General features: G+C 34.8%; 1 protein-coding gene across 1 annotated transcript in view; it reads left to right on the plus strand.

The window, feature by feature from the left end:
• Positions 1-25,037, plus strand: part of ERO1A (endoplasmic reticulum oxidoreductase 1 alpha) — a 50,664-nt gene extending 25,627 nt beyond the window's left edge. Inside the window, exons 7-16 of the mRNA XM_043470777.1 lie at positions 3,389-3,509; positions 5,585-5,631; positions 8,070-8,081; positions 13,950-13,976; positions 14,082-14,174; positions 15,023-15,269; positions 15,769-15,838; positions 20,455-20,541; positions 20,625-20,758; positions 21,984-25,037. Coding sequence (XP_043326712.1) covers positions 3,389-3,509; positions 5,585-5,631; positions 8,070-8,081; positions 13,950-13,976; positions 14,082-14,174; positions 15,023-15,269; positions 15,769-15,838; positions 20,455-20,541; positions 20,625-20,758; positions 21,984-22,044 — 899 coding nt within the window. The 3' untranslated portion in view covers positions 22,045-25,037. The remainder of the gene's footprint in view (positions 1-3,388; positions 3,510-5,584; positions 5,632-8,069; positions 8,082-13,949; positions 13,977-14,081; positions 14,175-15,022; positions 15,270-15,768; positions 15,839-20,454; positions 20,542-20,624; positions 20,759-21,983) is intronic.
• The last annotated feature ends 134 nt before the right edge of the window (positions 25,038-25,171 follow it).

Below are 25,171 nucleotides of genomic sequence, written 5' to 3' on the forward strand. Positions count from 1 at the left end.
AGGGTTTTCTGTGTAGAGGATCATGTAATCTGCAAACAGTGAGAGTTTTACTTCTTCTTTTCCAATCTGGATTCCTTTTATTTCTTCTTCTGCTCTGATTGCTGTGGCTAAAACTTCCAAAACTATGTTGAATAGTAGTGGTGAGAGTGGGCACCCTCGTCTTGTTCTGATTTTAGGGAAAATGCTTTCAGTTTTTCACCATTGAGGATGTTTGCTGTGGGTTCATTATATATAGCTTTTATTATGTTGAGGTATGTTCCTTCTAGTCCTGCTTTCTGGAGGGTTTTTATCATAAATGGATGTTGAATTTTGTCAAAGGCTTTCTCTGCATCTATTGAGATAACCATATGGTTTTTATCTTTCAATTTGTTAATGTGTTATATCACATTGATTGATCTGCAGATATTAAAGAAACCTTGCATCCCTGGGATAAAGCCCACTTGGTCATGATGTATGATCTTTTAATATGTTGTTGGATTCTGTTTGCTAGAATTTTGTTAAGAATTTTTGCATCTATGTTCATCAGTGATATAGGCCTGTAGTTTCCTTTTTTTGTGGCATCTTTGTCTGGTTTTGGTATTAGGGTGATGGTGGCCTCATAGAATGAGTTTGGAAGTTTACCTTCCTCTGCAATTTTCTGGAAGAGTTTGAGTAGGATAGGTGTTAGCTCTTCTTAAATTTTTGGTAGAATTCATCTGTGAAGCCATCTGGTCCTGGGCTTTTGTTTGCTGGAAGATTTCTGATTACAGTTTCGATTTCTGTGCTTGCGATGGGTCTGTTAAGATTTTCTATTTCTTCCTGGTTCAGTTTTGGAAAGTTATACTTTTCTAAGAATTTGTCCATTTCTTCCAAGTTGTCCATTTTATTGACATAGAGCTGCTGATGGTAGTCTCTTATGATCCTTTGTATTTCAGTGTTGTCTGTTGTGATCTCTCCATTTTCATTTCTAATTTTGTTGAGTTGATTCTTCCTTTTTTTCTTGATGAGTCTGGCTAATGGTTTGTCTATTTTATTTATCTTCTCAAAGAACCAGATTTTAGCTTTGTTGATTTTTGCTGTGGTCTCCTTTGTTTCTTTTTCATTTATTTCTGCCCTAGTTTTTATGATTTTTTTCCTTCTACTAACCCTGGGGTTCTTCATGTTTTCTTTTTCTAGTTGCTGTAGGTGTAGAGTTAGGTTATTTATTTGATTTTTCTCTTGTTTTTTGAGGTAACCTTGTATTGCTATGAACCTTCCCCTTAGCACTGCTTTTACTGAGTCCCATAGGTTTTGGGTTGTTGTGTTTTCATTTTCATATGTTTCTTTGCATATTTTGATTTCTTTTTTGATTTCTTGTGATTTGTTGATTATTCAGAAGCGTGTTGTTTAGCCTCCATCTGTTTGTATTTTTAATAGCTTTTTTCCTGTAGTTGACATCTAATCTTAATTAGAAATTTGAGCTTTTGTCATCTGGCAAAATATGGTTATAGTAACTTTCAAAAATGAAGTTGGAGAGAGGTGAAGTACGTCATAGTAAAATTATGAGTCAGCTAATGTTTATCTCTAATGAGGCACAATATCAGAAATTTAATCATTCCTTGGTGGTTTGTTTTCTGTCTTAAGATACTAAATTCTAAGTATTATTTATATATTTTGGAAGTCAGTCTTATTTTTATGACTTTATTATAATTTGCTATGCTGAATTAATCTCTATAGTACTGTTAATAATAGAGATGAACAGAGTTATCTGTTCCTAAACTAGGTGATTCCATGCAGATTTGTTTTTAAAGTTTTTATTTTTATTTCTAGTTATTTTAATTGCTACTTTTACCTTGAACTCTCAGTTATTTCTAGGTGCTATCACTGTGCTGTTTCCAGAAGCAGATTTCCTTCTAATTTATGACTCTAATGAACTGTGAATTGGGTTAAAAATAACCAAGCTTAGTTTATCTTAATTTTTTAAATGAGAAGTAGATACTGTAGAGAGCTTGATGGACTGTCATGTAAGCACCTTTTGGCTCAGGTTTTTGTCATCCACTTTGGTTGCTTTGAGGCCATTTTCACTGACTTCCTTATTCTTTGTTAGTTCCTGCTGTTAAGCTTTCTAGTTGAATTAGGTATTACTGTATTATTAGCTAATTCCGTAAGGCAACTGGAGGAGTAGTGGTCATATTTTTTTGGTTTTGTTTTAAAGTTTTAATACATTGTACAAATTTATAGAACATATGAGAAACCAATATCCCACCAGTTTTGGTGTGGTTTTCATATATATCTATAATTATCTTTTCTATAGTGCTTATCTTTTCATTTTATTAGGTTGCCTTTGTACTTAATAGGTCTTTTGATGGTAAAGTGGTCTATTATATATCATAATGCCAGTGGAAATGGAAACAGAAGTGTTAGGTGCTCAGTTGTGTCCAACTGTTTGTGGCCCCATGGCCTCTAGCCCACCAGGCTCCTCTGTCTATGGAATTCTCCAGGCAAGAATACTGGAATGGGTTGCCATTGCCTTCTCCAGAGGATCTTCTAATACCACTAGTTAATATTTATTTTACTCTTATTATTATTCTAAGCACTCTGCATCTTTAAACTTCTTTAAGTCTCACAGTAACACTATGAGTATTATCCCCATTTTACAAATGACACTGAGGCATACAGAGTTTACATGACTTACTCAGGGTTTCAAAGTCAGTAAGTAGTAGGTTGTTTGTTGTTCTTCCACTCAGTTGTGTCCAACTCTTTGCAACCCCATGGACTACATCATGCCAAACTTCCCTGTCCCTGGCTCCTAGAGTTTGCTTAAACTCATGTCCATTGGGTCAATGATGCCATCCAGTCATCTCATCTGGGTACTCTGGCTCCAGAGCCTGTGCTCTGCTCTGTTGAACATTTAGGATGCTTCTAATTTTCCCTTTTATAAATGATACTGATACAAATATCATTCTACTTATACTTTTTTGCATATTTAGGATTATACCTTTGGGACAGCTTTGTAGTGGTCATGTAAAAAGGAAGTATTTGGTAACAAACTGTGTGGTACTAATATGTCTTCATTTACCTCAGTTACTTATGAACTGCTTGTGGTTACTGTGATGGGAAATGTACAGATATTCTTTGCCTGGATAGGTTACCAGAATCAAATTACTATGTTCCTTCAATACTATAATTCACATATTCCATAATTCATATAAAACCAGGATGCTTTTGCCACTGGTGTGTCATTTAATGTGGATGTTTTTGTTCCTTCTTCTTCTCCCTTGTATTTTTCTCCCTAAAAGGTGTTTTTAAGTCCCAAGTGCATTGTTAACATTTGTGGTGCCTTAGAATCAATGGAATACAGTATGTCATACTAGCTTTTTAGGTAACTGAGAAAAAAAGAAAGATTGTTATAAAACATTTTGTTTTACAGATATACAGTCTCCTGATGCTGAGTATGTCGATTTGCTCCTTAATCCCGAGCGCTACACGGGTTACAAGGGACCAGATGCTTGGAAGATATGGAATGTCATTTATGAAGAAAACTGTTTTAAGTATGTGTCATTTTCCTTTCAAAATTCCTGAAAGATGTGCTCATTTCTCTTTATAAACAAACAGAATCATAATGACTTAAAATTACAAATCAAGTTCACTTTATTAAAGGATGTATTTGGACATAGTAACATACTCATTCATTAATCCAGTTTCCCTCTGGGGATACATATAGACATGCATTTCAACAAATACTTCTTTCTTTTCCAAAAGACTTAGATAGTATTAGACTTTTATGGGAGTGTTGTAGGCATTTCTCAAATGTTCCTTAAGTGGGCTATAGGATCTCAGGTGAGCTAACCTAGAGCCAGAGAGATGATATAGTTAGTGCAGGGAATAAATTAGGATATAGCTGCATATTCTTTTCAGTGCTCTATACTCCTCTTTTTTTGTTGCTGTGGTTATTTTACCTGCTTTCAAATTAAAGTTAAGTTCTCTTCAGAGAATAATTATAAATAAGTAATATTTGAGCACTCATGATGTGCCAGTTGTTATGTTAAATATGTTATAAACATTTTCTTCCTTAGTCCTTGTAACAACTCTGTGTTGTAGTCATCACTGTTTACAGATAGAAAAACTGACACTTGGAAAGGTTAAGTGATCTGTCTAGTGTCAAAGACATAGTAAGTGGAAGAACCCTCTTTGTCCTCCTACCGACTGCAATGGAAGCTGTCAGTTTGAACAATGGGAGACTGAGACATGCTTCAAGTTTACCCACTTGTAAGCCTCTAGGCTGTAAACAGGGTACTTATTGAGTTTTGGAAGGGATTGTGTATGCACATGGGTGTTATGCTATCTCAGCGATAGGGATAATTCTGGGAAAATTTCTGGAGTTCCCAAGTGTGGCAAAAATACTTTCCACTTTTTGTGTCAAATATAAGCATTTGAGATCAGCAGTTTCTTTTTTTGACTTGCAGAATTTCTGCAATTTAGAAAGTGGAGAGTTTTCATTATTTACTCATTTCTGCCGTGTGTTTCATTCAAATTCTCTTGACTCATATTAGGAATGTTTGATTACAGAATTTTTAGAGGTTTTTTTCCCTAATTTTTTTAGATAAACTAAAATAGAGCCCAACTAAAGCATTTGTTAGATTTTGTATTAGTTTTTAGTTATTGTTTCCTAATTGATTTATATCATTGTCTGCATAATATTTCTAAAATATAAACAATGTAGGAGGCACTAGAATTGAGTATGTTAAAACATAGCTTACATGTTCTATTCTCAAAGTGTCTCAAGTTGTGCAATTGTAAAATAAATAAAGTACATTAAAATGATCCCTACTCTAGTAGTGATACTAATGAATTTAATTTGGGATTAAAAAACATTTTAGTGACATTACTCTCTTTTTTCTTATTAAATAGTTACTAAAACTTATTAAAAACCATCTTTATTGAAATTATAATAAACTTGATGGCCACAGAGCAAATTGATAGACTTAAAATTATCAAAGTGGAAAATAATCTAACCACACTGTTTTTAATCCCTTTTTATTTTAGTGCTTGTGTTGAGTGTTTGCCTTTTTTTCCTGCTTGTCTTTCAAATGAGTGTATTTTATGACATACACATGTATATAACATATATAAAAATATGTTAGTAACTAGGAGAAGAGCTTGACTGGTGTCTTTTTTCTTCCTTTGTTTGAAGAAATGATTATGAAATGACTTTTTGGCTGCTACAGTGGGAAAAGATCCGCAACTTACCACTAAAACAAATAACCATCCTCCCTTATTGCAGTTAGAAAAAATAAATATTTTATAAGTCAGTAAAACAGTTTGATTTTAGATATAGTTATTAACCAAAGCAGGAGACATAAGAGATGCAGTTCAATTCCTGGGACAGGAAGATCCCCTGGAGGAGGACATGGCAACCCACTCTAGTATTCTTGCCTGGAGAATCCCATGGGTAGAGGAGCCTGTCCTTGGGGTTGCAAAGATTCAGACACGACTGAAATGACTAAGCTCACATGCACGCACATAATTATTAAAAACCTTTCTGAGGTAATTTCACTTTTACTTAACTAATTATAGCATGATGGGTAACATATTTATATTTTATACTTTAATTTTTTGTTTCTAGGCCACAGACAATTAAAAGACCTTTAAATCCTTTGGCTTCTGGTCAAGGTGAGTTATTTATTTGCACTGTTATTTATTAGCTAGTGAACTTTGGTTAGAAGGAAGGAGGAGGCAAGATAAAGATTGGCAGGAGCATTTGAGATCATATATTCCTGTTTTCACAGAAGTTATGCCTCATTCTTGCAGAGAAATGGGTGTTGAAAATATTTACACTTCAGTAAGGAATGTTTTTGTAATGAATTTAGACTATCATAGGTGAAGTTTAAATTATACATTTTTAATATATTTTTGCAGAATGTGTGTGTTCAGGCTTTCAGTTGTTTTTACTCATCTTTTAGTTCAATGAATATCCAAAAAACTTCTGCCTCACATCTTCCTAAAACTTGAAATTATTGTATATCTTGGGAGTCTGATTTCAAATTCAGTTGACTTTGTATCTCATTAACATTTTTCATTTTCTGCTTATACTCAGGATCTGGCTTAAATGCTTCCTTGCCCACCCTGTCAATTTCTCTGATCCCCCCCAACTGGCAGTAATCTCTCTCTCCTCACAAAATGATCTTATGTGTTATTTTGTTCCTCTTTCAGCTCTTTCCACTTGCTAGCATTATTTTACTACTATTTATGTATCTATTGTCTTCCCAGGTGGTTCAGTGGTAAAGAATCTGCCTGCCAAGCAGGAGACTTGGGTTCAGTCCCTGAGTCCCTGATCCCCTGGAGAAGGAAATGGTGACCCACTCCAGTATTCTCGCCTGGGAAATCCCATGGACAGTGGAGCCCAGTGGGCTACAGTCCATGGGGTTGCAAAGAGTCAGACACGACTGAGTGACTAAATCACCACCACCACTGCCATGTATCTATTGATCTACCCTAGTACTCTGGACATATGAGTAGCATTTATTGGTTTCATCCCTTAGTAAAGAGCCTGAAACATAATAGATGGAATAGTTAAATGATCAATGAAAATCGCCCTCCTCATTTAATGGTCTTGTCTACAGTAGTGAAAATCGCTTGTTTCTTTAATAAATGATTATCCACTATTTAGTATGTGTTAGGCACTGGATAGGTGCAGAGGGGACGTAAAATTTAAAGTCACAAACCTTGCCCAGTCTATAAGAGGCAGAACAGTTTGTTAAATAAACCATTTCAAGTGTATAATTTCAGGCTTTTTCCCTAGGAAATACATATCTGTGTTTTCTGAATATATGCTTACTGATGAATTCTTTGATGTACTTTTAGCAACTGTGGAATGATTTTCATTTTTTAAATTTATTTGAAAAACTGCTGATCTCATAGAGTCAACAAACATAAATTTACTTCTGGAAAGCAGTGAGATTGCATCATTCCATAAATGTTGGCAGACTAGTCATTCTTAGGTTAGAAATGAAAGAATGTCTTTAAACATGGCTTTTGATTTATATGGAGTCACATATGGTACTCAGTGGAAACTATTGATTTAGTATCAGATGAGATGCAAATTCCTAGGCAAGAGATGATCTTCACTCTTATGTGAAGTCAGTCACATTATGATCTGATAAGTTAATTAACCACCTTTGCTTATTTTAAAGATAAATGGGAACAATGTCAGTGTTTATCATCAGGGAACTGGTTAAATGAGTTATGGTATTTTTATATAGTAGAATATAGCCATTCTAAATGTTACTGAAAATTTTGTTTTCATTTATATCAGTGGTGATCAATAGTGCATTTAGGAGAAGAAGCAGGTATTAGACAGTATGTATTAATATATTTTTTATAAAAACATAATTAGTATAATATCTCACTATCCTGTGCACAAAGAAAAAAAACACTTACCAAAATGTAAATGGTATTTATCTTTGGGCTCAGGGAGTTATGAGTGACATATTCTATTTTGTCTTTGTGTTCTCTTTATAACATATATTTGCAATGAGCATCTGGTACTTTAATAAATGATGGCATTAAATAAAAGTGGCAAAATGAAGACAGTTTTTCAGTACTTAATGAGCAGCTGCATACAAACTGCTGGATTGTGCATATTTGGATCTTACACATAGTCTTTAAAAATATTGCTGAATAAGGTAAATTTTTATAACGTCAGTTCTGGGAGTTTTGAAGCAATAACACAGATCCTTAGCAGAAACTGTCTTATAGCTGTAGGATAAATAAATAAGTAAAAAGGCTCTGACAGCCAAATAACTGTGAGTCCTTGAGATATTTAAGAGTACTCTCAGATGATAGATTACATTTCTCTTTCCTGTCAGCCCACATTAAATCTTGAACAAGCTGAAACTACTCTTTATCCAGGCTCTTGGAGATGAGGCCATTTAGTCAAATTAGGCATAATTCCTTTTATCACCAGAAAGAGTTGCAGTCACAAGCATATCACTCTCAGATGTTATCTATGTGGGTGAACTGATGGACTAAAAGTAACGGAAGTGTAGCATTTTAAAAGGAACTATCTGGAAGGAGTTTTTAATAATATAACTTTTGTTTTCTTTTTTCAGGTAAAAGTGAAGGTAAGTATAATTTCTTTATCATACATGACAGATATGAATTTGCTTATATTCAGAGGTTTGTGGGCAAACTTGTTTTTTCTTCCCACACGTGAGACTTGAGAAGTTACTTTTTATTTGTTTATCTAAGATGCTGACAGGGACAGCATAGGTTAAGGGAAAAATGACTCTTTGTGCCTGGGATCAGACAGTAGAGACAGGCTGCCTCAGCCTCTGGTAATTCACTCATACACTTTATGTGTGTGAAAGTGAGGCATTTCCCGGCTTGTGTCAGGGAAAATTTCTTCTTTATTGACTGAACTCTGGGATCTGCTGGGTCACCCATAGGAAGGTTCTAGGCATGATCACTGAGGAAAACAATAGAATGGGAAAGACTAGAGATCTCTTCAAGAAAATTAGAGATACCAAGGGAACATTTCATGCAAAGATGGGCTCAATAAAGGACATAAATGGTATGGACCTAACAGAAGCAGAAGATATTAAGAAGAGGTGGCAAGAACACACAGAAGAACTATACAAAAAAGATCTTCATGACCCAGATAATCACGCTGGTGTGATCACTCACCTAGAGCCAGACATCCTGGAATGTGAAGTCAAGTGGGCCTTAGGAAGCATCACTACAAACAAAGCTAGTGGAGGTGATGGAATTCCAGTTGAGCTATTTCAAATCCTGAAAGATGATGCTGTGAAAGTGCTGCACTCAAGATGCCAGCGAATCTGGAAATCTGGTCTCAGCAGTGGCCACAGGACTGGAAAATGTCAGTTTTCATTCCAATCCCAAAGAAAGGCAATGCCAAAGAATGCTCAAACTGCCACACAGTTGCACTCATCTCACACACTAGTGAAGTAATGCTCAAAATTCTCCAAACCAGGCTTCAGCAATTGTGAACCGTGAACTTCCAGATGTTCAAGCTGGATTTAGAAAAGGCAGAGGAACCAGAGATCAAATTGCCAACATCTGCTGGATCATTGAAAAAGCAAAAGAGTTCCAGAAAAACATCTATTTCTGCTTGATTGACTATGCCAAAGCCTTTGCTTGTGTGGATCACAAGAAACTGTGGAAAATTCTTCAAGAGATGGGCATACCAGACCACCTGACCTGCCTCTTGAGAAATCTGTATGCAGGTCAGGAGGCAACAGTTAGAACTGGACATGGAACAGACTTGTTCCAAATAGGAAAAAGAGTACATCAAGGCTGCAGATTGTCACCCTGCTTATTTAACTTATATGCAGATTACATCATGAGAAACACTGGACTGGATGAAGCACAAGCTGGAATCAGATTGCCAGGAGAAATATCAATAACCTCAGATATGCAGATGACACTACCCTTATGGCAGAAAGCAAAGAAGAACTAAAGAGCCTCTTGATGAAAGAGGAGAGTGAAAAAGTTGGCTTAAAGCTCAACATTCAGAAAACTAAGATCATGGCATTTGGTCCCGTCACTTCATGGCAAATAGATGGGGAAACAGTGGGAATAGTGGCTGACTTTATTTTTCTGGGCTCCAAAATCACTGCAGATGGTGACTGTAGCCATGAAATTAAAAGACACTTACTCCTTGGATGAAAAGTTATGACCAACCTAGACAGCATATTAAAAAGCAGAGACATTACTTGGCCAACAAAGGTCTGTCTAGTCAAGGCTACGGTTTTTCCAGTGGTCATGTATGGATGTAAGAGTTGGACTATAAAGAAAGCTGAGCGCTGAAGAATTGATGCTTTTGGACTGTGGTGTTGGAGAAGCTCTTGAGGGCCCCTTGGACTGCAAGGAGATCCAACCAGTCCATCCTAAAGGAGATCAGTCCTGTCCTGGGTGTTCATTGGAAGGACTGATGTTGAAGCTGAAACTGCAATACTTTGGCCACCTGATGTGAAGAGCTGACTCATTGGAAAAGACCCTGATGCTGGGAAAGATTGAAAGCAGGAGGAGAAGGGGACGACAGAGGATGAGATGGCTGGATGGCATCACCGACTCAATGGACATGAGTTTGGGTAAACTCCAGGAGTTGGTGATGGACAGGGAGGCCTGGCATGCTGCAGTCCATGGGGTCACAAAGAGTCAGACACGACTGAGCGACTGACCTGAGCTGAGCTGAGGCGTGATCAGAGTGTTGATCTACTGGCTTCCAAGCCTGTGCTGATTCTTGTGTGTAGGTATTATTGCCAGCTTTTTAAGTTACTGTAATGTGCCAAATTTTAACATATTGTAGGTTTACAGTGTCTTTTTGAGAATATTTTTGCTTTATGAGTAAGATTGGGATGATTTTTGTTATTCTTAAGGCCATATGCATAGCAATATGAGAAGACTCAGCAGTACTTAGCTTTACTGTAGGTAGATGAGATTGTTAAAATGTATCACTTTTCTCTCACCCTAACTTCTCTTCTTTTTAAACAAAATTTTATTTATTTGTTTTTGGCTGTGCTGGATCTTTGTTGCCATGTAGGCTTTTCTCTAGTTGCAGGAAGCAGGGACTCCTCTCTAATGGTGGTGCGTGGGCTTCTCATTGCGGTGGCTTCTCTTGTGGCACTGGGCTCAGTGGTTGTGGCTCCTGGGCTCTAGAAGTGGGCTCAGTAGTTTGGTGCATGGGCTTTGTTGCTCTGTGGCATGTGGGATCTTCCCCTACCAGGGATCCAACTGCATTGGCAGGTGGGTTCTTTGCCAGTGAGCCAGGGAAGCCCCCCATATTCTCTGTCTTCTGAGCATTATTTTTACTGGTTGCTTTTACATTATGTCTAAGTAACAGAATCCTAAAGTCTTATAACTTTGCTCTTTTATTATTATACTTTATTTTATAGTAATGGTAGCAGCTAAATAAAGTCCTGAATCATAACTATACTATTTGGAAGAGAAATTCTTTAGTAGTATGATTATTTTTGCAAAGGTGTCTCATATTTTGTTAGTGTTAGTGGTGATCCTATAATTTCCAGATATGAATAACTTTATTCCACCTTGGGTGTTCCCAGTTCTATGCTATATTCTGGCTACATTAAAAGAAGCTATTTCACCAGTGCAGACAGCCCTTCCTCCTGGGCCATGGGGCATGGACAGAAAGGCGGCCGCCCCCTCGCCCATCATGCACCACACATTTATGGGGAATCTGGTGCTGAACTGAACCATTGGCAGACGGCCTGCTTCTGGGTCAGGGTTTCATATGTAGCAGAGCAGCTCCCTCACTGCTATCTACTGAACGTCAGCCCTCAACACACGGGTTTGTAAAAAAATTTAATAAAATAAAGTTTAAAATAAAAAAAAGAAAAGAGAAGCTATTTCAGTTTTTTAATACCATTTCAAGATCTTAACCTGTCTCATTATCAAAGTATAGATGGTTAACCTGTAGAGGCTATCCTTAGAGAAAACATCTTATTTATAAGTATAATTTTAAGTGTTCTTTCTTTTAAAATATGAAAGCTGACATATTAGGTGATTATCTAACTGGATCATATTCACAGACAATCTACTTCAGGACTGTAAAACTAAACGAAAATTTCTTTGGATGACTAAGTCCTAACTTAAAAAAAAAACAACCCAAAACATAGAGGTTACCAGTAAGGAAACAAATCACTTGGAATCCCACAACCCCAAAATAATTGACATTAATAATGGCTAAGACATGCCAGTACTTTTCAAAGTAATTTGCAAATATGAATTTATTTAATCCTTTCAACAATGCTAGGACATTTTGTTAGGATTTTTATTTCCATTTTTATAGACAGAAAATGAATCCCAGAAAGGTTCAGCAACTCAGCTAAAACCATATGATTTGTAAGTAGCAGAGTTTGGGATTCAAATCAGGCAGTTTGATATCAGGGTCTATGCTTTTAACTACTTCATACTTCTTCTCTGCTAACATTTTGATAATTATTATTATTTTCATGTTTATACTAATATTTTTATAATATATACATTATTATTTTATATATTATTATTACCATGTCAACTTACTTCCTCAGCCTGTGTCCTGATCAGCTCAGGCTGCTCTAAAAAAATACCATAAACTAGGTGGCTAAAATAAAAGACATTTATTTTCTCAGAGTTCTGGAGGCTGGGAAGTCCATGATCAAGGTGCCAGCAGATTTGGTTCTTGGGGAGGGCCCTCTTCCAGGCTTACAGATAACTGTAAAGATACTGATTCCATCATGGTGACCCCACCCTCATGACCTCATCTTAGCCTAGTTATTTCCCCAAGACCCACTTCTAAATACCATATGGTGGGGGAGAAAAGGGAGTTTAGGGCTTCTACATAAGAATTTTAGGAGGGAACACAAACGTTCATCCATAACAACTTAGATTTCTAGAAATGGATTTACTGGATCAAAGGATAAGGACACTTTAGGTGCTTGATACATACGACCAGATTCTTTCTGTCATTGAAAGGGTGTGCTAATTTACACCCCTTCCACTCATTTTGCCACCTAGTTTTACCTAAATCTTGTCTAAATTAAGTATCATATTTCTTCTTCACTCTTTAAAGTTCTATCTTTACAGTTTTAATTTGCATTTTAATTTATTTTTTTATCAAGGTATAATTGATGTATAATATTATATGTTTCAGGTGTACAACATAGTCAGAATTTTTAAAGGTTATATTCCAGTTATAGTTATTTTAAAATATTTGCTTTGTTCCCTGTGTTGTACAAGATATGCTTAATTTGCATTTTTATTATTACTGTGACAGAACAGTTTTTATCTGTTACTACCATTTGTGTTTTTCCTTTATGGATTCTCTATTCATATTATTTGCCCTTTTTAATGGGTGCTTTAGCATTTTTATTTGGTGTATGAACTTTTTATACACAAGATATTATTCTTTGTTGCATTTGCAACATACATTTTACTCAGTCTGTTTACCTTTTGCTTTTGTTTATAAAGTTTTCTGACACAAGTGTTTTAAGTTTTTATGTAATCTGTAAATATATAAATGTATGTTTATTCTATTTGTCATTTCTTCCATTACTTTTATGCTTGTTTGGTTGATTATTAATATTACTATGAACAACTTTGGTGAAAAGGTCCATATAGTACAATGTTTGTCATCTCTAGTAGATATATACATACAATGTTCACATAGGTATAATATTTCTTGTGCCTTTTTATGTATTATTTCAAACAAACATTTTCATGCATTGTCTGTGTTCCACACGCTTGTCATTTTAAAGTTTTATATTATTCAGTCATGTTAACTGGTACATAGTATTTTATCATGTTAGCTTAGGCCTTGTTGTGCATTTCGGTTATTTCAGGTTTTAAAAATTATGTAGAACATAATCATCTTTCTATGTATTATCCCCCCACCTCCATTTTGAGTTGTTTCTTTAGAGCATAATTCTAAGAGCAGAATTATCAGGTCTAAGTATATGAATAGTGATTGCTGTAGGCCATAGAATATAAGTGAAATTTGGTTTTTGTAACATTTCCTTAAATTGTTCTTTTGAAATATGGCATGGCATAAAATACTGTCAGTTATAGACAAATAATATACTTCCAATACTATTTTATAATTTTGACTTCTTTCATTTTAAAAAGTGTATAACGTGTTCTTAATTTTTATAACATGAATTGTTATTAAGGCTAAGTATTTTTCCATGTATAGATTTACTATTTAATTTCTGTGTTTTGACCTCACATAAAATACTTTATCCAGAAAGTTATAAGGCTAGGGCCACCTAAGGCCATGTTAAAGTCTTCTGAAGACTGAGCAACTGAGTGGCACTTAAAGTGAATCCATACCAAGAACCTTTCTCCTTTGCAAACAAGACTGGGACCTTTAAATTGCTCTTTGGCACAAATTTGCTATAATATTTTAAAACTTTTGAAAAATGTGTATTTTGGCATTTTTACAATCTTGTGACTTATTTTTCTTTTAATTTCAGAGAATACTTTTTACAGTTGGCTAGAAGGTAATTGGACACTTTTAAACAAATTTAATTTTTTTCACATAGAATTAATTTTATATCTTACAAGTTTCACATATGAAATTTCTATTTCCAAATTACCTTTTGTAGGTCTCTGCGTAGAGAAAAGAGCATTCTACAGACTTATATCTGGCCTCCATGCAAGCATTAATGTGCATTTGAGTGCACGGTATCTTCTACAAGGTATATAATAGTCACTTTTATTCACTTTACCACACTTAATTTCAGGTATCCTTAAAATTTTCTTGGTATTTACCTGGATGGGAAACGATTGGCCCTGTTGAATATTAGGCAGGAAAAATTTATTCCTAAGTGGCAGTAATCAGGAATGTGGGAACTGTGGACATTATCAGGTAAAGTTCACCTATTCTTAGCAGTCTTCACTTTCTTTTAAGAAGCTGCTCAAAATCATACACATCACTTTGGAAATGTTCTTTTGCTTTGTTGTGGGAATTAAAATAGCTCCTAAGAGCACAGTTGTTTTCATTAGATACTACTGTATCTGAATCCTTATGTTTGCATGTCAGCTTCAGGCCTGTAGTTTAATGGGCAAAAGCATTTTTTTTTGCTGCTCTTCATGCTTTACAAGGCTGCTGAAAAATGAGACCTTCTTGGATTTTCATCAGTAACATGTTTGTTCTAGAACTAAAGTATCTCTTACTTCTTAGAAACAAAATCATATTAACTTTAATTAGGACTTCAAACTCATTAGTAATTTCAGATAGTCATCTTTGACTTCTGTATCTTGGTTTTATGAATATATTTATATTCAGGAACTTGATTGGATTAGTCCTGGTTTCTCAGTAAAATAATTGAGTTTATTTTCCTTTTAAGTATGGGTTCTAGAAGATAAAATATTAATATGAAACTGTTAAAGGCTCAATTATGTAAAGCAGTTTTCATGGTTGTATTGATTATACATTTTAAAATATAAAATAAAATTAGCTTCTGCAAGCATAAATAATCTAATATAAGTACAATGAAACTTAATTTTAAAATTCAGTTTTTAATATTCAATTCTTTCTTCTCAGATACATGGTTGGAAAAAAAATGGGGACACAACATTACAGAATTTCAACAGCGATTTGATGGAATATTAACTGAAGGAGAAGGTCCACGAAGGCTTAAGAACTTGTATTTTCTCTACTTAATAGAATTAAGGGCTTTATCTAAAGTGGTTCCATTCTTTGAGCGCCCAGATTTTCAACTCTTCACTGGAAATAAAGATCAGGATGCAGAAAACAAAATGTTACTTCTGGAAATACTTCATGAAATCAAGTAAATTGTGTATTACAACTCATGCAACTTATATATTAATAGAAGAGTGACAAGTGATATCCAAAATTAAACTCTTAAGTAATCAACTTAAAGGAAAATTATCTAAAAAATAATTAAAAGCTAATTTTGCTCACAGGTCTTTTAAAATTGAGTTTTGGTTTTATTTTCATTTTGATTTATGAACTAAGAGGTGCATATTTTTAGTTTTAAGAACCATTCTTTTGGTATTTGATACTTGCATTATTTTTATATTTAGTTGAACAGGTTGGGTCTGAGCCCTAATTCTACTATGTTATACAGTTAGCTTTTATATTTAAGGATAAGAATTTGTTTGAGGGCATCAGAATTTTGATTTTTACTATCTATTCTACTCTATTGTACTTGTTTTATTCATCACTGACCAGCAAAATGTTGTATTAGCAGGACTTTTAATATTTTATAATACATGAAAATGATTATTTTTTTGTTTTATTCAGAAAATATGTTTTATTTAATGCAGGTCATTTCCTTTGCATTTTGATGAGAATTCATTTTTTGCTGGGAGTAAAAAAGAAGCAAACAAACTAAAGGTAATAATTTTATACTTTAATTTTTAAATGTAACCTCACACGCAGATATGACTATAAAGCCATGTTTTTATTCTTAACAGTAAATCCAAATATACATCTTGAAATTATAAGAAAAAATCAGAGTCATAATCTTTCTTTTCCTCAAGAAAAAGAGGAAGTCCAAAAGCAGGTCCAACTTAAGATTTAGTTTGTGTTGTTTTCAACATAACATCAGAAATGTGTGTGTGAATGTACTCTTTACAGAAGGCTTTCATTTCACACTGATTCTCTCGTGTAGTAAATAGAGCTTATGAATGAAAGGAAAGGGATCCAGAGCTGGAGAAGCAGAAACTGTCTTCTGCTGGAGAGAATTCTGAAAATAGTTTTGGCTAAATTATGGGATGCTCTTTAGAGGGAGAGGGCATATTGTTGTTTTGGCTTTCATATTATCCCTTGGGAACTAAAGGCATTTAGGGCTTCTTAGGTGGCATAGTTGGAGAAGGCAATGGCAAGCCACTCCAGTACTCTTGCCTGGAGAATCCCATGGATGGAGGAGCCTGGTAGGCTGCAGTCCATGGGGTCGCTAAGAGTTGGACATGACTGAGCGACTTCACTTTCACTTTTCACTTTCGCACATTGGAGAAGGAAACGGCAACCCACTCCAGTGTTCTTGCCTGGAGAATCCCAGGGACGGGGCAGCCTGGTGGGCTGCCGTCTATGGGGTCACACAGAGTCAGACACGACTGAAGCGACTTAGCAGCAGCAGCAGCAGGTGGCATAGTGGTGAAGAATCCGCCTGCCAATTCAGGAGACACGGGTTTGATTCCTGGGTTGGGAAGATCCCCTGGCGAAGGAAATGGCGACCCACTCCAGTATTCTTGCCTGGAAAATTCCAGGGACAGAAGAGCCTGGTGGGCTACAGTCCATGGGGCCACGACAAGTCAGACACAAGTGAGTGACTGCACACACAAAGGCATTTAGGTACGTCGGCAGGCAGTCCTGGAAAGAACAGAAGACCTGAGATCGCACAGGATGGGTTCTGGTCTTTGTCTTGCCTCTTAATGGAGGCAAGACCATCTTTGTGCCTATTCGCCTCAAAATACAACAAATAAGAAATTTCATTGAAAAGATTTATTAAACGCTCGTTGTGTGTGGAGTGTGATTTTTGTCATTAAAGGGAGAGATGGCTTCCATCCTCAAGGGATTTCTAAGTCTTTTTGAAGACTTAGAAGGGCTTCCCTTGTGGCTCAGCTGGTAAAGAACATGCCTGCAATGTGGGTTTGATCCCTGGATTGGGAAGTTCCCCTGGAGAAGGGAAAGGCTACCCACTCCAGTATCCTGGCCTGGAGAATCCCAGGGACTGTACACAGTCCATGGGGTCGCAAAGAGTTGGACATGACTGATCGGCTTTCACTTTCACTTTGAAGACTTAAGTAAAATTATATTATTGTTCTCAATGATAAAGGTTTAAATAAGTAAAGCAGGTGGTCCTCAGTAGAAGTGGACTTGATGTGGTTTCATCAGAATATTTATGACAGTCTCTCTTTGTTTCTAATTTTTTGTTTCTTTCGATATAGAAAGAACCTGATTTTTCATAGCTTGCAAACAAAATACTTTTTGCACTCTTGTTTTTTTTTGCTGTTAGATACTAGTTATTTTTGACTGCCCATCTACCTCCTGCTTAAAGCATCCTAGCTAGAAATACATACCTCAGTGCTTATATAACCTACAAACAGCTTCCAGGAACTTAGAAGTGAGGGGAAGATGCTGTAATGACTTTTTTTTCCTACTATTTTTGATATCTGTATTATTTTTAGTAGACTTGCTGGTTTATGGAGAGAATGTTTTGACATCTACTTGTTTTATATTGTGCAGATTAGAAATATTTCTCACATTGTTTTAATTTTATCAAAACTCTGAAATACTCAGCTTTGATAGCCTATGAAATTTAACAGATAATTTTTCTGAGTCCTTTTACAAGAAAAGAATAAAACACCAATGAAGCTTCTTAACATCAGTATTTACTTTTTTTGAAATTATGGTTTATAGTGAACATCACGGATTTGAATAGTCACATAAGTATATTTTAATATCTCTTCTTGTCTCCTTTACACTCTATCAGTGTATGGTTATAAGTAGAGGATTTGTATGAAAGAGAAGTGTTCAGTGTTCACTTCAACACAGAATAGGATCTCACTTGAAGGCTTATAGAACATCTGAGAATTGGGTGAGAATTGTTTTTTGGCCAGTTGGTTTCACTGAATATAGATCAATGATCAATGTGGTTAAACCACAGAATGTTTGATCATTCTACTCACTGACTGTAATTTTTAGTATTGATCTTAAAACTATGTATATGAACAAGGAGAATTTGTAAGTGATTTAGGGTCTGTTTATTTTAAGGCTAATACATTTTTCTAATCTGAGTTAATTTTAGAATGTACTCAGCTTATTGGACATGGACTGTTATTTGTGGAAGTCATAAGGATTTTCTCTTTGTTCTGGTCTGGTAAATTTCTAGCTTATTAACTTGGTTCTTTTATATTATGTTCATTTAAGCATTTGTGCTCGCTTTTAATTTTGCAATGTTCATTTGACTCTTGTTAAGCAACCACATTTATTCTCCATATATGTTGTAGAAAGACTCAAGAGCTGCTCCATTCAAGTATTTGAATTAGTGAACATAGATTCAGATACTGAGTTTAGACACTGTGTACAAAAGCATGCACATTGTTTAGAGATTTCCAAGCTTTAAAACTAGCAGTCTAAGTCAAGAGCTTTCATGCCTTTCCACATGATAATAGTGTTTTATTAGTGAAAATATAACTGCCAAAATCCACCATGCATTTATTGACACTTGTAACATAAAAGCTGTGTTTTATTGACCATGACATTTATATCCATTTGGAAATTTATAGTGTGTACATGTGAGCTATTTGTTCTGTCTATATACAAATACTTGTCTACTCAGGGATTTTGTAGACTTTTACACCAACTATAAATCCTCCAGAGGTCAGCACCTATAGGATGGGAACATCAACTTCAGAGTAATTTTAGTGCTCTGTTTCCGTTATTCTTATTAAAAGTGTGAGTTTTCTTTAATTTGAAGTTGAAATACAAGTTTAAAGGAAACCTCAAATCACCAAAAATCTACTTAGAGTAGTATTGCTGGGTAAAGTTTTTTAAAACTAAGTTGAAAATTAGAATTACTTCTTACTTATTCCAAAGGGTATAGAAACACACGATATAGAATATTGCTAACAAGTGGTAACATTTAATATTAATAATTTTGGCTTTGTATTAAATTAATAAGGTATAAGACCTGGGACCTTATTATAAATCTTTTACATGGTACGGCTGTTGACTGTTTCAAAGTCTCAGGCTGAATGACGCATCTGGGGAAAGACTGTCTCCAGAGTGAACTGAGGTCTGCTTTGAATAGTAGGTTCCAGTCTTTGCTGATTTATTCCCATTTTTAGATCTTTGCTTATGTTCTCTTCTGATTGAGCTCAGTGTGTGGTTTAGCACAATAAAAACAAACAAAATATTATATACTTACCAAATTATAGGCTATTTGATATAATGAATGTTTCATCTGAAATGTATGTCAGATTTCCTGCTTCAAGTACTGTAAGCCTGGATTCCACTGTAAATTCAGGACAGGGGAGTCATTGGAGAATTAGTTAATAATTTCCACTGGTGTGAAAGAAGGGTATGTTCTTGGCTTCCTTTCTTTCTTCCTTACCCCTTAAAGACATATGCTGCTTTTGGATGAGTTTAATGAGTTTCTCTCTGAAACTTGGTGAAGGGTACATGGATCTCACTATATTCTATAGATTTTTGTATGATAATAAAGTATGTATGATAATAATAAATGGTAAAAGATCTGGTTGTTTTTCCTAATACCAGAGAGAAGGGCTTTCATTTAACTATTATGAAACCAAAGGTTTTTACTTGTTGTTCCCTCCATTATCTATTCCTTTCTCCCTTCCTTTTTTTCTTTTTTGGTCAATGATGTCATACAACCTCTGCCCCTCCCCTGATATTGACATATGGTTAATAATCACATACAATAAAACATCTCAACTCAGTTACTTTGTGTACATTTACAGACAATCTAGTTTGGGAGGCAGGCAGTCCTGGGGTTTGGATTTGCTATTTACTAGATATGGGAATTTGAGCAAGTTACCTAGCTTCTCTGGACCTTATGTTTTTAATTCATTAGGTGTAGATTGTAATCATACCTTGGGGTTCCCTGGTGGCTTAGCTGGTAAAGAATCTGCCTGCAACGCGGAAGACTTAGGTTAGATCCCTGGGTTGGAAGGATCCCCTGGAGAAGGGAAAGGCTATCCATTGCAGTATTCTGGAGAATTCCATGCACTGTATAGTTGGTGGGGTTGCAGAGTCGGACACGACTGAGCGACTTTCACTTTTGCTTTTGTGGTGAAGGTGAGATATAATTGCATATGTAAAGACTGTGGTGTGTAGGAGGTGTTCCGTGTACACTGATTTCCGTTTTCTTCCCTTCTTTGGTGCTCTCCAGTGCCTTGCACACAGTGAGGCACATAGAAGGCACTTAGAGATACTTAGTATTTGACCATATACTACATCTTAATAAAATTTTAAATTATTCTTAGGAGGACTTTCGACTGCATTTTAGAAATATTTCAAGAATCATGGATTGTGTTGGTTGTTTGAAATGTCGACTGTGGGGAAAGCTTCAGGTAAGCATATCAAGCTCAGTCCTGTTTTCTTTCTTTGCACAAGGAACTTTCTGATATTTCTTTTTTTCTTATTTCTGTTATAGACTCAGGGTTTGGGCACTGCTCTGAAGATCTTGTTTTCTGAGAAACTGATTGCAAATATGCCAGAAAGTGGACCCAGTTATGAATTCCATCTAACCAGACAAGAAATAGTATCATTATTTAATGCATTTGGAAGGTTAGTTTGCACCAAAATTTTTTTTGCTAGCCAAGTAAGTCTAATGCAACACATATACTCTCAGATAAAACTGGGTAGGAAATATCCTGTTTAGTGAAATTATCTCACTACAAAATTCTGTGATCTTATGAAATACTTTAACTTTGTAGATACGTGCAATCATTAGATGATATTCTTTATTGTCACCTCTTGATTCTTGTAATCATTATTAAATTCACTGAGTGCTTCAGTATTCATCTTAGGGAATTTGTAAATTTTTTCTAATCTATAGTGCTACCCAAATGTTTTTTTGAAGGTCCTAGAAAAAATCATGTTGTGTAATGTAGGTGTACATATAAAATTTGTGAATTTGCCATTGTGTAAAAAGGCTAATCATGCTTTTAAAAATAATTTTCATCAAAATGATTAGAAAATAAACTTAAAATTAGGAACTTACATTATAAAATTTAAGTACAGATGCATTTCCTCCTGGCCTATCATATCTAAAGAATGCAGAGATTTATAAAAAAAAAAACAAACTAACATTTTCTAAGTACTATATTTCTTCACTTAAAAAATTGTGATTTAATAATTGACCTTCAAAATTATTCTTTAGTACACAGATGCTTGACAGTTATATTTGAGTATTTTACTATTTTTTTCATGGTGGAGAACAGAGCTAAAGTATACTTAAAATAACAAACTTTTTATAAAAGTTAGTGAAAACAATTTGGTCACACATTTACTGTTCTCACTCTTTATAGTCCAAAGGCTTTGATTCTTTGTATGTTTATTTAATAAATATGGTAAATTGATTAGTTTAAGTGTTCATATACTTATGCATATTTAAAATACATATTTTAATTCTTATGTACTTTATAAAGTATATACCTATACTTTATATATAGGTATAAAGTATACCTATATATTTTAAATACTAAGCATATAAATATACTTATGAATACTTAAAAATACGATACTTATGTACTTTATAATTTTGTACTTTGAAACTTTAATACTTAGTTGTGACTAATTAAAAATAACTGATTTCTGGGGAATGTTATTTTAGTTTTAATATGTCAAATTAAGAACAAAAGTGCATCAAAACAGAGTAAATGTTTTATGCACGTTTATGTTTGCTGAAATAAATTAACATTTTTTTCTGTGTTCTGAAAATGCAAAGTGAATAACTTGTAGAGAAAAGTTATCTAAAATAGTTTCTGAGTGAAATTTATTTTGTTTACAGAATTTCAACAAGTGTGAAAGAATTAGAAAACTTCAGGAACTTGTTACAAAATATTCATTAAAGAAAGCAAGTTGAAAAGTGCCTGTTTCTGGACAGTGGAGGCCAAAGAATGGAATTTCATTCAAAGGCATAAATAGCAATGAGAGTCTTAAGTCAAACGTTTTATATAAAGCTGCTTTTGTAAAAGGGAATTATGTTGTTTTAAATAACAATTTTTTAAATTATGTTACATCTATGTGTAATATTATTGTGAGTAAAAGTAAAACTTTGATAATGTGGTACATCTTTAATGTTTAATATTAAGTAAAATCATCAGGATTATCAAATTCACATAAGGTAAATCTAAGTAAATGATGTTTTAAGTCTCTCAAACTAGAATTTTGTGTAAGAAGACATAATATAAACTGTGGCCAATGTGAAAAGTGCTTATAGGAGAATGTTATGACCCATTATTAACAGCCTAAATGTTCAACATTTAGGGTGAACAGATTTAGTAACGAAAATACAGAATGCCTCCTTAAATTTGAATTTCAGATAAACAACAGTTTTTTAATATAAGTATGTTGCATGTAATGTGGGACAAACTTATACCAAAAAATTATTCCTCCTTTACCTGGGATTTACCTGGGAGTCCTGTGTTTTATTTGGCAACCCTACAATACATTGGTATGAAACAAATCACTTTTAAAATTATTTTGCTATTTTGATTGGCTTATTTTGGTGTGTAGAAAGATACAGTGATAATTCAAGGGTGTAAGGAATTTCTAAACAGTGTGAAAAGTTGAATAGATTTATATATTTATTCTCATAGTACTTTCCCTGATTCTGAATAAAAATTTGGGGAAACTTTTTATTTTTATATAATTTCAAATTTATAGAAATGTTTCCAGGATAGTATCAATACAAAGAACTCTTTTACCAGATACCTTAATTGTTCATATTTGCTTTCTTTCTCATGCTTTCTCTGTATATATACATGCATATATTGTTTTTTTCTTAATCATTTGAAGAGTCAGTTATAGGCATCATGTCCTTTGAACCATGTATAATATGAATAATGTTTCAATGATTTTTTTTTCAGGAAAAATATCTGGAACTATATACTACTATAAGCCTTAGAATAAGGAATCATTTTGAGTTCCAATCTAAAATTCTTTTTTGAATTTTGTTACCCTTTTAATGCTATATAGTCATAGGCATAAAATTTGGGGGTTTTGTATGTGACATTCATTTCTTTCTTCTCCCCATAACTAAACTGTAATTTTTAGAAGTCTTGAAGGGAAGATCTTCAATGATAAAAAATATTTGAAGGGGTTTAGGAATTTACAGCACATGGTAATTGTAGGAAAAAGGGAAATGTATACCTCAAAATCATGGGCCCTTTCTGTATGTCTTAGCAGGTATATCAGGTTGAGATGTAACATTATTAATAAAGCAGGGTTTATTTATATAATGGCTTAGAAACGCTACTTAACACTACTGTATGCTTTTTCTTCTTTATGTCCCTACAGCCTGATACAGTGTCAAGCACATAGTAGGTGTCCAATAAATATTTGTTAAGTGAATGTATGAAAATGTATTCAATATATTTAAATTAATTATCACAGAACTAAGTTTAATAATATATGTTTTCCCCCCTAATTTGAATAGGGCAGGAAAAGAAAGATATTAACCTACTATGGAGTCAGTATTCTTAGAGACTCAAAAGACTATGAAGTGAGCACCAAATATAGAAGTGTAAGGACATTTGTGGTACTCTGAAAATTTGGTAGATGGGTTTCAGTGGTTATTTTGCCTGTGTAACTCTCTCTCATCTCATGCCCCTACTCCCTCTTTTTGTAAAGCCACACTTTTGAAAGAATATTCCTGTCTTCACTTTGTCCCCCTCCACTTGCTCCTTTAACTGAAATTTGGCTTTTTTTCTTAGTAGTTAACAATCTTGTCTTTTGAAGTCTAAAATCCCAATTCTAAATCTATGGTTTGATTCACAAGCTGTTTCTTGACTTTTTTTCTGCATTTGACACTGTTGAGAGCCCCTTCCTTAAAAATCTCTTTTCCACCAGGTTTCTTATATTTCCCTCACTTCTGAGTGCCTCTTTTCATGTAGTGTTTAAGTTATTCCTCAGGCTTTTATTCCTGCTGTCTTCAACACTGTCACTTCTCACTCTTGAGTCCTTCCAATTCAGTGACCTCTAAATCCGTATCTTTAGCCTAAACTTCTCAGACCATCTGCCTTCTACGCATCTTCACTTGGTTTCCCACAGACACCTGTGTGTATCTTAAAAAGTTCTGCCCCAAACCTACTCTTATGCTCCTTCCTTTGGTTAATTTTAGAACCATCATCATCTAAATTCTCTAGGCTAACCCTTCCACTCCCCTGTCCAGCCAGTGTCTAATCTCTATGGACTTTATTTCCATATCTCTGATATATCACTGTCTTTCCACTTTCATTGCTCTTCCCTAAAGTACAAACCTTTTTCCTTGTACCTGACCTGTCTCCTCTCTCTTGCTTCACAATGTTACCAAAGTGGGCTCTCTAGAAGCACCCTCACACTGTTACTCCCTGCTTAACACACAGTGAACTCATGACCCTTTAGGAGGAAACCAGACCTCTTTCCTTGGTGGACAAAGTGCTCTGATAGGGGTCTTTCTGTTTCCGCCAACCTCATGTTCTGCTAAAGCTGACTTACAGTTCTTCAGATGCAGCATCGTCAGGCCTCCACACCTCGGTGCCTGCTGTTCTCTAACAAGTGCCCTAGCCATCCTTCCCCACCTGGGAAACTTCTGTGTATCCTTGCAGGTCCAGCATAGCGATCACTTCTGTGAATTCGCCCTTGCTCCATCCAGGGAGGATCATCTAAGTTCTTTTGTGACACCACTGTATTACAACCTACCTCTACTGTCACTTAATGTACTGTATTGTTTTTGTTTTTTAAAGTCTCCTTTACTAGAATGTGAGCTCCTTAAGGGCAGGAAAAGGAACTTTATCCATGTTTGCATCTCCACAGCATAGTTTTTGGCATATGAACACTTAATAAATGTTTGTTGAATAAATTGCTTTTAAAATGACAACTTTATTATCGCTAGTGATCATACCTTCACTCCAAATATTCTTCACAGTAAGTCAGTAGGCACCCAAGGATTTCTGGACTTTAGGTGATCAATAAAGCTTCTGAAACTATCTTAGA

Source organism: Cervus canadensis, chromosome 6, assembly GCF_019320065.1.
Source record: "Cervus canadensis isolate Bull #8, Minnesota chromosome 6, ASM1932006v1, whole genome shotgun sequence".
Classification (NCBI taxonomy): Eukaryota; Metazoa; Chordata; class Mammalia; order Artiodactyla; family Cervidae; genus Cervus; species Cervus canadensis.